Source organism: Diabrotica undecimpunctata, chromosome 9 (assembly GCF_040954645.1).
Source record: "Diabrotica undecimpunctata isolate CICGRU chromosome 9, icDiaUnde3, whole genome shotgun sequence".
Taxonomy (NCBI): domain Eukaryota; kingdom Metazoa; phylum Arthropoda; class Insecta; order Coleoptera; family Chrysomelidae; genus Diabrotica; species Diabrotica undecimpunctata.
Genome location: NC_092811.1, coordinates 79,032,379 through 79,049,420, shown reverse-complemented (window position 1 = coordinate 79,049,420; position 17,042 = coordinate 79,032,379). Strand labels below are relative to the sequence as shown.

At 32.9% G+C, this 17,042-nt stretch overlaps 1 protein-coding gene across 3 annotated transcripts in view; it reads right to left on the bottom strand.

The window, feature by feature from the left end:
• The window catches only part of Picot (putative inorganic phosphate cotransporter protein picot), a 218,289-nt gene that overhangs the window by 80,973 nt on the left and 120,274 nt on the right, over positions 1-17,042 (bottom strand). The window contains exon 1 of one of the 3 annotated variants that reach the window (XM_072543631.1): positions 16,254-16,742. The exons of the other annotated variants lie outside the window; for them this stretch is intronic. Coding sequence (XP_072399732.1) covers positions 16,254-16,347 — 94 coding nt within the window. The 5' untranslated portion in view covers positions 16,348-16,742. Of the gene's footprint in view, positions 1-16,253; positions 16,743-17,042 lie in introns of those variants that run through there. 3 annotated transcript variants of the gene reach the window in all.

Genomic DNA, 17,042 nt, shown 5'->3' with positions numbered 1-17,042 from the left:
AAAAAATTGATCCCTAATTTTCTTCACAAGTTTTCATAATCTCATCTACGCTAAACGTATTATCTTCACACCTAATATAAAAAATAATTCATTAAATGCTCAGTGACAACTAAAGTTGACCCGTGAATTCAGAGTCCCATAATTATGTTATAATTCAATGAACAGTTAATTTTCTTAGATCAGTATATATAATAATCCTTTAGTTTAAGATGAATTAAATATGAACACAAAATATTATAAATTAACTTAAAAATACTTACATTGTTTAAGACTAATGTTGGTTACTGCAAAACTCTGATAATAAAATAAATACTAGCGAGCACCTAACAAGTTTACAAGCAAAGTTGTAGGTTAAAAATACATGTGGACAATAGTCTTAAATATTAACATAGACCACGTATACCGACAGCGCGCATGATACAATCCGCGGACAGCGCGTACTGACGACGAGACCTCTTGCGGTTGTTCAATCTCTCTCTCTCTCTAGCACATTGCTACTCCTCACTCTTTTTCTCCCTGCCAAAACGAGACGCTGCTATACTTACTTGATGTGTGTTTGACACACAAACAACGAAATAAAAGATGGTGTCGTCACTTAGCTCTAGAGTGCTCAGTCTATGTTAATATACAGTGATGAGTGCCTTCAGAACCGGCAAAATAACGCAAAAGATAGAAAACATAATACGTTGTGAAATAAAAAGAGATGAAAGTAGTAGAGGTGGGAAATTATCGATAGAAACCTGTAATTTACATTACATTACATTAGGACTATCGATAGTTTCCCACCTTTAGACGTTAGCTTATGAGCTAGTTGACTTCAGTCATAATATTACAAGTATGACGTCGAACATTAACATTTTTTAAATTTCGCATAAAGTAAAAACTGATTGAAGGCAATAAAGCAAATGTAAGTAAACAGTTTAATTAGTAGTAATTTGATAAATACAGAATAACAAGCTATGATAATTCTGTATTGAGAAGAGTGTATGGGACGTCTCAAATCACAGTTTATTATTGATCAATACTTTAATTTTGGATAAAAACATACTCGTACTTCTGTTTTTACTTACATTACGTGATACGTATTAATATGACTGAAGTCAACCAGCTCATAAGCTAACGTCTAAAGGTGGGAAATTTTCGATAGATCTAATGTAATGTAAAGTAAATTATAGGTTTATATCGATAATTTCTCACCTCTACTACTTGCATCTCTTTTTATTTCACAACGTATTATGGTTTCTATCTTTTACGTTATTTTGCCGGTTCTTAAGGCACTCAACCCTGTATACGTCTATGATGTAGACATGCTAAAAATTATATACCACCTAAAAATAGGCCATACACAATACACATAAGATTTTATGGGTGTTGAAAGTCACTGACAACCAAAGTTGTCACTGAGCGCTAATCGGTTAAACGGGACAGAAAAACACGTCTGATATTCTAGGACACTACAATTATATCCTTAAAATATTAAGTAGGAACTTGACTAGAAAATAGAAATTAAAGTAAACCCAAAGTCGATAAAGCCTCTATTCTATTTAACTATAAAACATTAGTATTATCGTTTCAACGTAATTGCGGTTCATTTATAGATAAACTTCATGAAGATAATTTAAACTCAGTTGTGTCAGCGCAAGCTGATGCTTTACAAAAAACTAATAATCCAAAATTGTAATGTAACATACCGTAAAACTGCGACAAACTTGATTATTACCTTTACGCACCTTCTCCATTTCAAACGCGTTTTCTCCATGAAGCGTAAACTAGCTTTTGTGCATGGTAGAATACCAGACGAACACCCTGGGTAATACTAAATAAGCTTAAGTATTGGCAAACCAGTCCAAAAATTTTTATTCTTGCTAATTTTTTCAAGAAATATAAGAAAACACCAAAGACGACTGAGATAAACGGTTGTTCTAAGAAACAATCGAATCTGTTTAATTCGTATGGACAGACATACTTCATAGTTAAAAATAAAATACAGATTTTAACAATTAAATACTAACATCTTTAAATGCTCTGGTGGGTCATGGCCTGATCACATAATATCAACAGATAGACACTATGCTATTTATATGGAAGATTTTAAAAGCCACCATGAAGCTTAGATCTATGCTGATAATAATTCACTACATTACTCAGATTAACTCAACAGCCTCCAGCTAATATTTGATACAAAAGACAGAGCAATGACTAGAGCACTAAGGAAGAGATTAAAATCCCGATTCATGTTTAGTGTGTCAAAATAATCGAGATCAACTACTTTCGTACTCACGAAAAATCGTACTCACGGAAAATCAAATGACATTCGAAGAATTTTTGACTCATATATTTACTGCATTGTGACCATAACTTTTGTAGGAACTTATTTACAACAGAATTGCTAACAGAATCTTATAACGAAACTAACTTTGAAACAACCTGATTTTAGACCCAATCGGAGCTGTTGTGACCAAGTACTAGTACTTACAACCTATATCAACTCTTGCTTTCAGAATTTATTCAAAACACCCGTGGTACTTAAACACCCTATAGTAACGGAGAATAGGTACAATACATTCTTTGAAATATTTTTTTGCAAATCTACTCAATTAATCAACGGACATGCTATACGACAAAAAGTTATAAGTTGTTTTGTGTAACAAAATAATTAAATAAAGAGAAATTGGTCTCCTGTGGAAATTAATTCTTGCACCACTTATTTTCAACATGTACACTTTTTTTAAATCTAGAAATGACTTTGAACATTCTACAACCGACATGCTCAATTGATACGCTGCAAAATTATAGGAAATTATTAGTAGAAGTAAATTCGACCTGTAAACTACATATCGAAATCACGTAACTGAGTTCCGGCATGTTTCAACTCTTTCTCTCCTAAAGGTGGGTACACATATGCTCCTAATACCGTCTCGAACCCCGTCGTGTACAGCGCCGCGATCAACAGAAGTTCGCGACGTTGTTACAGGGGGCATTGAAATAAGTAACGAACCGAACACCGCTCCGTACTTTGTATCAAACATTTTAGCGTTCCAGCAGTAATTGAGTTGAATTTGCATGTTCAAGATGCAAGATTTTCTCTCCGTAATCCAGATAGAAGATTGGTCATTTTTTTACACTCATCCACTGTAATTTGCATTTTAGAAGCAATGTCTTCCCATGCATCGTTTTTTTTATTTTATTGTAGTATCTGGGATTATTTGTATCCCATAATATCTCTTTTCCCGATAATTTTTGATTAAGAGTAAACTATTCTCTTCCGTCCATTCCATCTTGATGCACTCAACTTTAAAAACACCTTCAACCATCAAAATAACAGACTGACTATTTTGAATGACTGGAGATTCGATAAAAGATTCGCAAGCTAGTCCAAACATGAATTCGCGGTGTACATTGTCGCGCTCAAATTTCTTTTGATGCGAAGGCATTTTACCGACAACCGATGGATCGCTTCGATGTACGTTGTTGTGACGCGTCGAGGTACGGTACGCGGTTGCATGACTCCGTCCACACTTGAGAACGCGACGGGGTTCGAGACGGCATTCGGAGCATATGTGTACCCACCTTAATACTTTCTCTGCCTGGCATCTGCGTCGACGGGAAACGTCTTGCGTCTTGACGAATTGTAGGTATATCTTGGATCCTCCACATACCTGTTATCTCTAATTTAGCTATGCTGACGATATAACGCTTGTGACTAAACAAAAATTCATTGAAACCACATAACAAACTTTAACGTTGCAATAAAAATTTTAAAAAATATTTTTAAAAATAGAGTTATTTACACACATTTATAAAGTACTTCATCCTAGACAACTGGTTCCTTTCATATTTTAATCAATTTAGCTGTTGCGGTTCGGGCCATTGCTAGTCTACGCTTGATTTCTCAGAAGCAATCGCCAGTGTTGGTTATCAGCTACTTACTAGTAAATAACAGAGAATAACTTCAAAACAACCCTGTGTTAAGGAAGCAATAAAAACGAGTGCTTTAAAGCAGGTGTCTTTTATTTTTAGCTAGGCTTTTGCCACATAATTTTGGGCTTTATGAGAACTACGCTAGAATAATAAAACATTCTTTAAAATAAAATAATGTACCATTTTCTATGAACTTAAGAAAATGTTATCACTGTTAGTTCAAGAATACAATATACTATGTGGTATACAAGAAGATTAGTCTCTAAAAACAACAGCAAATTCTGCCGTTAAAATTATGCTCGTAATGTGAAAACTACCGTGCGCTACAACTGCAGCTTAAGACCGATTTTTAGCCGCTCGCGTTAACCGCTCGAAGACAACCATCAATTACAGCATCAGAATTGGTTAGCGACTTGCAGTGGGCACACCAGGTAAGCATACTCCGTGATACTGTAAGAAATCGTCTCCATAAAGCCAATTTCCACAGTTGAAGGATATTGAGATTTCCACCTATCTAAGGAATCTCCGAAGGATATTGAGATTTCGCGCGGCAAGATTAAAGTGGTGTCAAGAATATCAAAACTGGGATGCAAGTGATTGAGCTACGGTTTTATTCTCCGACAAATCTTGATTTGGATTTTATCCAGATCCTCATCAAGTAAGCATGTGGAGACGATCTGGAAATGAAAAGCCTTTAAGCCATGTCAAAGAGATTTACACATACCTATAGAGATGGTACAGTAATGGTATGGAGTGGAATAATAATCAGTGGCAGAATGAACGGTACCTCATGCATGCATAACGCTAATCCACATGTAGCACGTCTAGATACAGACTTGCTTGCCAACGAAGGTAGGTATTGATGTGTTGCCTTGGTCAGCACAATCCCCTAACCTGAATCAAAAAGCTCAAGAGAATGGGAAAACGTACCTTAACAGGATCTCCACAATCTCATTTTGTCTATAAATGAAAAATGTAGTCCCATAATGAATCAGTGTGGACGCTATACTTTGCATTAATTTTGTTTTTTTCTATTACAACCATATTGTGTGATGATCTAATTTTTTTAAGTGTATTTAAAGGCATTCTCGTTATTTTTCACATTTCAACAAATTTTTTTGTATATTAAATTCAACTAATTACTGTAAATCGATCATTACTTATTTAAAACAATTAAGGAAGAAATTACGTCTCTTTCTAAAAATATCCATAGACTTTTACGATATATTTAATGATGGATTTATGCGAGTGAGCGAAAAACAAAATAGCACCCGACTGTATGTACTTGATGTTTCAAGTTGAATCCACAAAAATAGTTCGGGCTCGAAATATTTTAAAAAAAAATTGTCAAATTTAAAAGATATTTAATATTTATTCTGATCAAAGTTTAATGAAATAATAAAAACAAAAAATACATCTTTGGCTTCTTTTTAATTAAAACAATTTTATTTGTCACATATCTGGTCTAACAACAGAGGTTTTCAGCATTTAAAAATCAAATTAACGAGCCATGTAACATACAGTTCTGATTTGCTACCAGATGAATCTTTTTGGTTCCCCAACATAAAAAAATTGCATGGCAACAATTTTCATTGGATTTCGTTTCGTTAACCGACATGTATATTTGAAGAACATATACTTGGTCATAAAGATTGTAACTGGTAATAAAACAATTTGCCTGATTAAATAATTATAACAATAAAATTAGAAAACTGATAAACATAGCAAATAATGCTCTTATTAGTTCTGAACATTCGCTAGCATCACAGATGTTCGTCGCCATGGAGATAAAGGGAACCAAGCAACAAATTTATCGAAATTGAGTTAAGTGCATAAGATGTATTTAAAACCTTTAAAAAGTGTCGTGGTCAATGGATTTGAGCTACAAGTGTCTTCTTGCACACACATACACAAACATAAAACTTTATATACACAAACTTTAAAACAGTCAACTACAAGACGCTTGTATTTATATATATATATATATATATATATATATATATATATATATATATATATATATATATATATATATATATAACGTATTCACTGCTTTTCCTCGCTCAACCGTTTCCATCTCTCTCTGTTGTCCCATTCTCCATCGTTTGGGCCTCTCTTACTCATGGTGTCTTCTACTTCGTTCCTCCAGGATTTTCGGGGTCGTCCTCTTTCCCTTCTTTCTGTGGGGCTCCATTTGGTTATTATCTTTATCCATCTGCTCTTACTAGTTCTTCTTGCATGTCCATACCACTTTAGTCTTTTTTGTTCTATATATGTTAGTATATCTGTTTCTATTGATGTTCTTTTATTTATTTCGTCATTACTTCTTCTATCCAATCTTGTTACTCTGCAGCATCTTTGCAGGCATTCCATCTCTGTTGCTACTATCTTACTGCTGTTTTTCTGGTTTATAATCCAATTTTCAGCACCATATGTCATAATACTTCGCACTAATGTTTTATAAATCTGTGTTTTTGTCTTCATATTTAGGTGTCTATCTCACCATACTGACTTAAGTTGTCGGATTGGTGTTCTTGTTTGTCCTAATCTTTGCTTAATTTCTTCGTCTGTTGTTGCCTTTTTCGTGATTATAAACCCCAATTATTTGAATTTATCCTTTCTTTTGATTGTTACGTTGTCGTCAATCTGTAGATCTTCTAAGTCTTTTTCACTTGTAGATAGGTACTCTGTTTTCGCGAGGTTAATATCTAGGTGAGCCTTGTATTCAATGACTTATACTGACCATATTGACCATAATTTAGTTCTCTTTCTTAAAAGAATCTGAAGTCAACAAATCTAAGTGGCATAATTCTATTGACCGCTCAACATAATACAAGCGGCTTCGGTTTGATTTTTGGTTTGATTTGACTTCGGCTGTACTAACCAAATAAGATAGAGCAAACTAATACATATTGTCTATCGCTTACTTATACAGTTTATGGTCAGTCGTGTGGCTTAGCTCTCCGTGGCTTGATGTTTTCTTCCATCTTTTCACTTTAAAAGTGTAAGTGTTTGAAAAATGTATTTGTGTGAAAAAATATTATTAATTTACCATTAAAGAGTTCTGACCAAGATAAAGAAAGCCGACATAACCTCGAAGATAAGTAAAATATTTACTTTTATATTTGATTGGATTGATACCTAGCACCTGACTAATATTTATGTATTTAGTAAATTATGTTTAGTTTTTAAAAAATTTAGAAAATTGAAAAAATTTAAACTATTGAAGTTTTAACTCTAAAACCATTGCGAATGGCAGGGAACGAATATCAAACTAGTATAGAGAAAAACATTCGAGCTAGGATGATTAGAGCTGTTACCAGTAGACGCCATTATATCGTCGCCTTGGTGGTCAAGAGGCGTAATCCACAATTTTTATGAATCGGAGGTAAGTACGCAAGATTATTTTAAATTCGTCAGAATATGTTGTGGTCAATGAATTTTACCCACAAATATCTCCTAGCAAGGTATTTTGTAAATTCCCAATAGGCTTGATACACATATCATAAAGCAGTCCGTATAGTAGCGAGCAACATACGTCTATTGACTTTCCAAAATAAAATAATTTTTTATATCCTTCCCTCTGTTGACAGGAGGTGTATGTGGCATACGACCTTTGACTATAGTTACTTTACCTGATGATAGGGTCGTGTTAGAAATGCGATCATTATTAACCAGCAAAAATTTTTAGAATTTGATCATTGCCACGTACTTTTACAGTTTAGCAGGTAGTCTTGTATAGTCTTTCGTTGTTAAACAGTTACTTACTATAAGTTATTCTTTTTGAAATATTTCTGTTAATGTGTAGGAAGTGATAAAAGTAAAGAAAATAATGAGTTGCGTACGTGGAAAACGAATGGTTGCAGCAGTTTTAAATCAAGAAAACCCCGAAGGTAAGCAATTATACATAATTAATACTACATTTATGTGCAAAATACACTTAAGTAGGAGCCAAGAAGGCCCAAGTATTATTCCATAAATTCATTTTAGTTTTGCATAGTTCATTATTATAACTATGTTCCAATTAGTTACTTGGGACGATTAAATTGAATTTTCTGAGCTTTATAATGTTATTCTAAGCCCAAACTTAAAGGTATTTTAATTTACTTTATTTACAACAAATATTTTATATTTATGATCATTAAAGCCATGCTCTGTATTGTATGGAGTATTTTCTGATTATATTATTTTATTTATTATTTCTATTTATAGTCGCCGATAAAACAATTGCACAACCCGGGTATTCAGAGGCGGAGCTTGTGACTCACAGCCCTTATGAAACTATTGAAAAAGCCACATATGCTGAACTTAGTAATGTTATTTCAAGAAGCAGTTCTATAGGTATTATTTATTTTTCTTTTATTTATCTTTTTTTTTGACAATATCTTTTAAGTCAGGCAAACATTAACTTTACAATTCTTATAAGAAATATATTTATATTTAATTTTTTTTCTGTAGATAGTGCCAACGAAAACATTATAGAAATGGGACAATCAGAACAGAGGATAAAGGAGCAAAGCTTTGTTCAATCTAGTCAACAGGCCATGTACACTGAGCTTCGTAATGTTATACCAAGTACAAACTCTGAAGGTATTTGTTTAAGCTTATTTTACTTGTAATAAAAACTTGCTGTAAATATTTGAGCTGGGCCATTGGGCTTTTGTTTTAATATAATATGAATCTTTTATTTTTACAGTTTATGATAAAAATATCTCACAAAAGGAATATGCAGAGCTTGGACTCCATATTCAAAAGCCTGACGAATTAAATGACCTAACGGAATATGCTGATTTTATTCATAATGTTTATCGAAGCTCACACTCTCAAGGTACTTATAATATTATTTTGCTTGTTATAGAAACTTTTCCTATTATTAATATTATAAATCTTGCATTTTACAGCTGTCTTTGAGAACTTTACAGAAAACTTATATTCAGCGTCCGAGACTGATATCCAAAAGCATGATGAATCTAATGCTCAATATACCGAACCTAATAATATTGTTATAACACTCACATATTCTAAAGGTATGTCTCTTATTTTTACCTATAACAACTTGTTAATCTTTTAAACCACAGCCCGATTACTTTAATCTTGTTAAATAATATGTAATTTAACTTGTTACAGGCGATGATGGGAGCACCAATTCCGATTTACCAACAGAAAATTTAAGTAGGAAGCGCCAGCGAAATCCGGAGAAGTGGAAACGAAATGCTCAAAAAAAGTTAAGGGTGGCAGGCAGTGAGTACGAAACCAGAGCCGGAGCAAAGGTTCGTGCTAAAACCGTGCAAGAAGTTGACTGCAAATGTCACTACAAGTGCACTACTAATATTAACAGGAAAATACGGGAACAATTGTTGGCCGACTACCTAACTTTGGAAACTGAAAGAGCTAGATGGTCGTTTATTGGTAAACAAGTGACAAGTGTTCCTATAAAAAGAAGGTACATGGGTGATAGTAATCGACGCAAACGAACCTTAGCATATTCTATTAGTATTAATGGAACAAACCATAGAGTCTGTAAAAATTTTTTTTTGGGAACATACGATATTTCTGAAAAAAAAGTTCGAACTTCAGTGGAAAAGTTGGCTCCTACAGGTGTTACAAAAATAGACCATAGAGGTAAAAAAGAACCCCCCAACAAAAAAAGCGATGAAGTGAAAAACTTAATTAGGGATCACATCAAATCTCTACCCGTTGTTGCTTCTCACTATTGTCGGATGTATCGTCGTAAGAGAATGTACTTGCCATCTGGGCTGAGTGAAACTCGACTCTACTTAGATTATGTAGAATACTGTAGGGAGCGTAATGTAGTTCCAGAAAAAGCTAGTTTCTATAAATCTATTTTCACAAATGAATTTAATTATGGCTTCCATGTTCCCAAAAAAGATCAGTGTGACTTTTGCACTCAATACAAAAATAAGTCGACAGAAGAAAAAAAAAACAGATGAAGAAAAATACAACTTGCACCTAATACGTAAAGAAGAGGCCAGAAAGCACAAGCAAAATGACAAAGCCAAAGCTAAGTTAGATTCAACATTTGAATGCTATAGTATGGATCTAGAAAAAATACTGTTAGCACCAAGTTTACAAGTAGGACAACTATATTATTTAAAAAAACTAAAGACCTACAATTTTACATTGTATAGTCTGGCTGTTGGGGAGGCTACTAATTATATGTGGCATGAAGATTGTGGTTCAAAGGGTGCATCAGAAATCGCCACCTGCATATGGAACTTCTTGATGTCGTTGGGAGAAAAATATGAAATAACCTTCTATTCTGACACTGCATCAGGTCAGAATCGCATTTCTGTTATATCTGCAATGTTTTTGCGTGCTGTGGAACATATGCCCATTAATATCATTAATCAGAAATTTATGGAATCAGGGCACTCCGAGATGGAGTGTGATTCTGTACACTCTGCTATAGAAGTTCGAGGTAGAAAAGTATATGTATTCACACCAGAAGGCTGGTACATGGTGGCTCGAACCGCTTAAACCAGAAAACCTTACTACAAGGTTGTTGAAATGGTGCATACCGATTTTCTTGACTTTAAGAAATTCAGTAATCAGTTTATAACAAACAAAACTATTTCTGAAAGCGGAGAAAGAGTTAAATGGCTAAATGTTAAGTGGTTTCAATATCGCAAAAGTGAACGTGCAACTATTTACTATAAATATCAACTGAGTGAGGACCACTTCCAATCTCTGAACATACATCGACGACAACTTCGAAACCAATCCACGATAGATGTATTAAATTTATACGCAGCCAAACTCAAAATTGAGAAGAGCAAATCAAGAGATTTGTTAAAGATGTGTGAGAAAGGTAGTATTCCATCTGCCTACCACGACTTCTACAAAGGTTTAGAGTTTGATGAGGATGCTACTCGTAAAAGCAGTGACACAGAAAGTGATGTAGACTAAAGTATAATTTCACTATTTGAGAGAGTGAGTCATCGTTTAAAGACCCAGAAATGCGGACAGCCGTTTGGAAATCCAGTGACGTACACTTACTTTTATTTTAACGTTAATTATATTTTATTTTTCAAATATTAATGTTCGAAATAGGCCACAATATATTTATTTACAAGTTTTTACTGACGTTTCGATCTCTATATCCAAAGACCGCTTTCAAAGATATAAATGATAGTAATATTTTTTTTATTTGTTTATTATTATATATTTTTATAATCCTATATTGTTTATTTTCTTTTTTTTTCTATCTTTAAAAACGGAATAGAGATCGAAACGTCAATGTATTAAACATGTAAATAGATATATTGTGGCTTATGTCCAACCTTCTCCCTAAAAATACAGAATGCCACAAACAAGCAGCTATAGAAAAATAAATATATCTGTCATTTGTATGTTTGAAAACGGTCTCTTTATAGAGATCGAAACGTCCGTAAATTAAACATTTGAATAAATATATTGTGGCTTATTCCCAACATTATTTCTAAAAATACAGAACGACAAGCGAAAAGCCATAGAAAATAAATAGTACTATCATTTGTATAATTGAAAACGGTCTCTGGATATAGAGATCGAAACGTCAATAAATAAACATATGAATAAATATTTTGTGGCTCATTCCCTACATTCCCCTAAAAATACAGAATGCCACAAACAAAAAGCTATAAAAAAGAATTATTTTGCAGAAAGTTTACTGATACCAACCGGCTGTCGCGGAAGTTACGCTAAAACGTCTTTTGACGTGACCCGTCCTTAAAGAGTTACAAATGAAATTTTTTTAAAACAAATTTTAAGACAGTTTCCACGCCACCCCAGAGGTATCTCTTGTGGAGCGATACTTTTTTTAAATGGGTAATCGCCAAGAGCCATATTGTCTTATTAAATAAAATGAACAAAACACTTAAACAGTATAAAACAAAACAAAATAAAATCGTATAAAACAAAATAAAATTCTATAAAAACAAAATAAAAATAATGTTTGATGTGTTTAAACACAAACACTATACACACTTACTATGTTCTTCTCGTTTTTTTTTTGTTTTTGGTTTTTTTATGCTGATGTTCTTATTAAACTATTAGAAAATATTATTCGCTGTCTAAACCTGAAGATGCAGTGCTGCTATCGCTGTCATTATCTTCACCACCTGGTGTAATTATAATTGGCTCTAGTAAAACTTTGATATGAGTGTCAAGTTCCCACATACGATGTTCTTCTTTAATTATGTGGCCTATACATTTAGCCCATTTCTCTGGAGTTACATGGAGGATTGCTTGAATCAAAAGTTTCTTAATTTTGTTTAATTTGAACGTTTTGTTATTGCGTGCTACTTCTCCTTTCACTTGCTCCCAGATAAGTTCAATGGGATTAAGTTCGCAATGATAAGGCGGTAGACGCAGAACTTTGACACCATAATCTTTTGCAGTTTCATCTACAGCATATTTAAGATATTCAATTTTCCTTAACCGTGCAATGACAAGTAGTTGAATTTTGAGCATTGATTCTTCGTATGCAATCCCCTTTTCTGTAAGCCATTCTTGAATTCTCCCTTTCCGCCATGCCGTCGTCGGTAATTGTTCTAGTCTGCGGCTATGATATGGCGCATTGTACATAACAACCACAGACCCAGATTCCAATTTTGGTAAGATTCTCTTAAACCAGCGCTCAAATACTTCAGAAGTCATTTCTTCATGATAATCACCTGTTTTTTCGACTCAAATTGAAGCAAACCATCATCAAGGAACACTGTATCACTTCCTATATGGGTGATGATTAAACGCCGTCCCTTTCCTGATGGAGCCTTTAATCCTGTAGACCAGCCTTCTATAAATGCTTCGCGTTTACTTTTTACATTTAAATCTTGCCAAACTTTTCCAACTGTATGACCTTCGTTAATCCAGGTTTCATCCAAATAATATATTTTGCATCCAGTGCTGCGAATTTTTCGTATTTCTTCTAAATATTTTCTTCTCCACAGAATAATTTCATTTTTTTCTAATAGCATACTTTTTCTGTTGCGTTTTACGTATCGAAAGTTCATTTCGTGCATGGTCCTGATTAAGACTCTACGAGATATTTTGGGTAAAGAGTCATCATTTTCGAGCTCTTGAGAAATTTTTTTCAGTGTTGGAATTTCACTCCGAAAATAAAATGAATGAATTTTTCGACGTATAATATTCCTTGTCTCGTCATCCAAAACAATGCTTTTCCTACCTCTAGTTTTACCTTTTTCTTGCTTTTTATTTTCCAATGTATTTTTAAGTACACGATAAATACAGCTAACGGATACTTTTGTTAAACTGCTACAAATGTCGACCGCTTGGCTAACGTTTAATGCCATTTTTCTGCCGACAATTCCTTCATAAACGTTTCGTATCATTACCTTCTCTTCGGACGTTAACATTTTCCGTCTCTTTTGCGGCTTTTCATTCTTGGAATCAACATCAGAATTTTGCTGTCTTCTCTTGGAACAACTCGGTTTTTCGTCCATTGTATTTCAATAATCTGGATATATACTATATATACATAAATTTCAAAGAATATAACTAAATATTTACTATAAAACGACAAAATATAACACTCTTATTATCTATAACACGTATCAATACTACAATACAGTATTGATAAAACAGTATTGACAACAATAAGTTTACAAACTTATCACATAAAATATACTCACAAAAACACATGCACTATTTACCCATAGAAACACCAATGTTTTCTTCGTTCATTTCTTGGGCAAAAAATAATAAAAACTAGTTTTACTGCATGTCTGGATCCGAATTGTAAAACCGAGTTCCCTCGCTAATTCCAACATTGCCAAACGATTGAAAAATAATGTTTTAAAATATCGATTTTTATTTTATAAATTTAAATACGTAACGAAACGGAACATATAAATAAAATTTATTTTATTACAATTTTGTGCTTAATTTTTACTATTGAAAATATCATGTTTTTTGGTATTTTTATGACGATAATAATTGATGCGTGGAAGAATACAGGTTTTGTATGACCATAATTACTACTTGTGAACAAGATTTGGCTACATTGTTCGACAACTTCTGGTCAAGTCTACTATAGAGAAGCACAAATAAATATACTACTTTATATATTCTGTAATTTCTTATGAGGAAACGCAAATTGCAATCGAGAAAACAGGCAGTTTTCGAGGGCCGCTGTGTACATTTAAATTTGAGGATATTCCGCGTTTAAACTATGATATCACTCTTCTGAATTGAGGGTTTCTACTATAGTAAATTTTTTTATTACGTAACCTAAATTTAGTTTTATTTCGTTGTTTTTCAGAATAGTATGTAATAAATTTAAAAGTTCAATTTTTGTTTTATTTTAAACAAATATTTCTGCTGTTAATATTACTATAGGTATCACAAGCTTGCATAGTAAAGAATGACATTCATGTAAAAAACTATTCTAAACAAGTATTTTTTATTATGAATATTTATGATGTTTAAAAGTTTCAGTTTCAAAGTATTTTAGAGGCATGATTCTTTTAACACTTACACAAATGCAACTAATTTTCAGTGCTCAATGGACGTATGCCACGTAACTTAAAAACTATTTAACAGAAAATTTTAATAATTAACATACGTCTAAATAATCCTATAAAGTATGCTAGTCAAAAGTTGTAGCTCTTAATCTTAAAAAATGACCAAATTATAAACAAAACAATTGAAATTTATTGGCTTAAAAATGTTTGAAAGCCGATTTCTCAGTTTCACGACATTGTGGTTTACGCCTGTTGACAACCAAGACGACGATATGTGTAATACTAATTGCTGATTGGTGCTCAATTTATGTTTGACAGTCTTTTGGAATATAAGATTTAAATAAGACAAGTTACTTCTGATAAGAACTTTTTATAGATACAATTGAAAGTAATAAATAAAAGCGAAAATACAATAAATAGAAAATAAACAAAAATTGACGGTTTAACCAATCTATGATGCGTGTTAAAACTATCTAGGTTTTAACCAATCACAACCAAGTTAGCAGGTGACTTTGATTAAATTATGTTTTATAGTATATGTTTATGATAAAGCGTCTATACAGAGAATATGTAAAATGGGGGTTACAAGTCAGCATGAAGAAAACATTTGCAAGGTTTAAAGAGTTGATAGACGGGGACGTGGAAATCAAACAAATGGAAAAATTTAAATATTTAGGTGCACTAATTGATAAGAACGGCCTGGGAGAAACCGAAATTAAACGCCGAATTAATCAGGGACGAACAATTGTAGGATGTCTGAACTCCTTATGGTGGGATCGCAACATTTCCATGAGGAACAAAAAAAGAATAGGGCAAATTATGGTTGAATCAGTTCTTTGTTATGGCTCTGAAGTTTGTTGACAGTTAAAATGGATTATTTGAAAAGAAGTGCTTGAACATCAGGCTAGAAAGGAAGACCAACGAATCTATGAGAAATAACATGAATGCTACAGAAACGGTCATTGACAGAATAGAAAGAAGAGGTTTAAAATAGTTTGGACACCTATTAAGAATGACTGACGAACGTTGGCCACAAAAACTTTACAGATGGAAGCCCCCTGGAAGAAGAAAAAGAGGTAGACCTAGACGCTCATGGAATGAGTTTGGAGGAGGAGCATGCCTTGGACCGGGAAGATTGGCGGAACGTTTGTTTAGGAGAAACCTACAGTGGAAATTTACAGAAACGTACAGATACAAAAAGAAAATGGATCGAATTATAAGTAAGGAAATAAAAAAAGAACAGTTACTGTGTTTTAGGCATATAAAGGGGAAAAAAGTAAAATAAAAAACATTAAGATAGACTATCGTAAAATATACCAGCGAAGAACAACCAACACTTTGTTGTATTACACAAACGTCGGTCGTCCTAATATGTTTTTATAAAAGAGAGGCAGATTAAGGTTAACGACGTAGGTAATAGAGGAACTGTAAAAGAAAGTCGGAAAGTAAAACGAGTCAGTAAAAAACGAAACCTTTAATGATTCACTTATTTGCAATTGGTTAACGTGACTGAAAACGAGTATGGATTTACTAAAAAACATTAAACAAATTTAATTAATTATACTTTAATAATTTTGTTAGTCTGTAATAGCCACTAATACAAATGAAGGTTTAGAAAAGGTTTTGATTTTATAAATTGTTTCTTGTGTATAATAGAAAATTGCCTACATATAACACAATATAAAAATAACGAAAGCTGTCGTTACTTCAGACAAATTATTTTAGTAAATCAAAGAATGGCAACACAGACTGAAAGAATCAACTTTACCGGTCGACACGTGCGTAAGCTACAGGTTTTTGGCAAACGGCCAGATAGGAAATAAAAAATGTGTAGAAAAAGTATCTTACCTTGAATTTTCTTGGGATCATCATTTCTTTGAAGTAAAACTGTTGTATACGTTGCATTAGTGTAATTATTACGACTTGGTCCCGTTCTACTCATTTCAAAACGTTTTATTTCAATTGTTTACAAATATTAAATGTGTTTCATGATTATTAAAATAAATAAACAATGTTTTCAACAATAAAAAAAGAGTATATATGTAGAAACTTTGTACTCAATAAAAATATTAAAACTGACAAAAAAACTGCTACTTAAACCTCTTCTTTTTCCTAGCGAAAATAATAGGAAAAGAAAAGTGCAATAACTTAGGAAAAAATGTCATAATCGACCATTTAAATGTTACTGGTGGTTGATAAGAAACGCGTGCAAATTTAAAAAATGCAAAAAAGCTAATATTTTTTCACTTTTTGCACTGAACGATACCTTAGGATCGTTGTTATAAATATATTATTTATCAATTAAGCAGAACTTCCACTTTCCACTGGTACAACAACTACTTCCTCACGCGATTGTAAATTCGGTTAGTTCAGGACTCCGAATTGTGACTCGCTGCGTTGCCGGATTTATATGGTTGGTGGAAATACAAATGAGAAATGCCGCGATCAACATAAATATATTTATGTGGCTTTTATTGATTACGAAATGGCTTTTCATAGGGTGTAGCATGGAATGCTTTTTAACAATCAGAGTTTATTTATGGTAAAGACCTATCTATCATATAAAATTTGTATCGAAAACAGAAAGCAGTCATAAAAGTCGTAAAAAATTTTTACATTAAAAGAGGCGTCAGATCT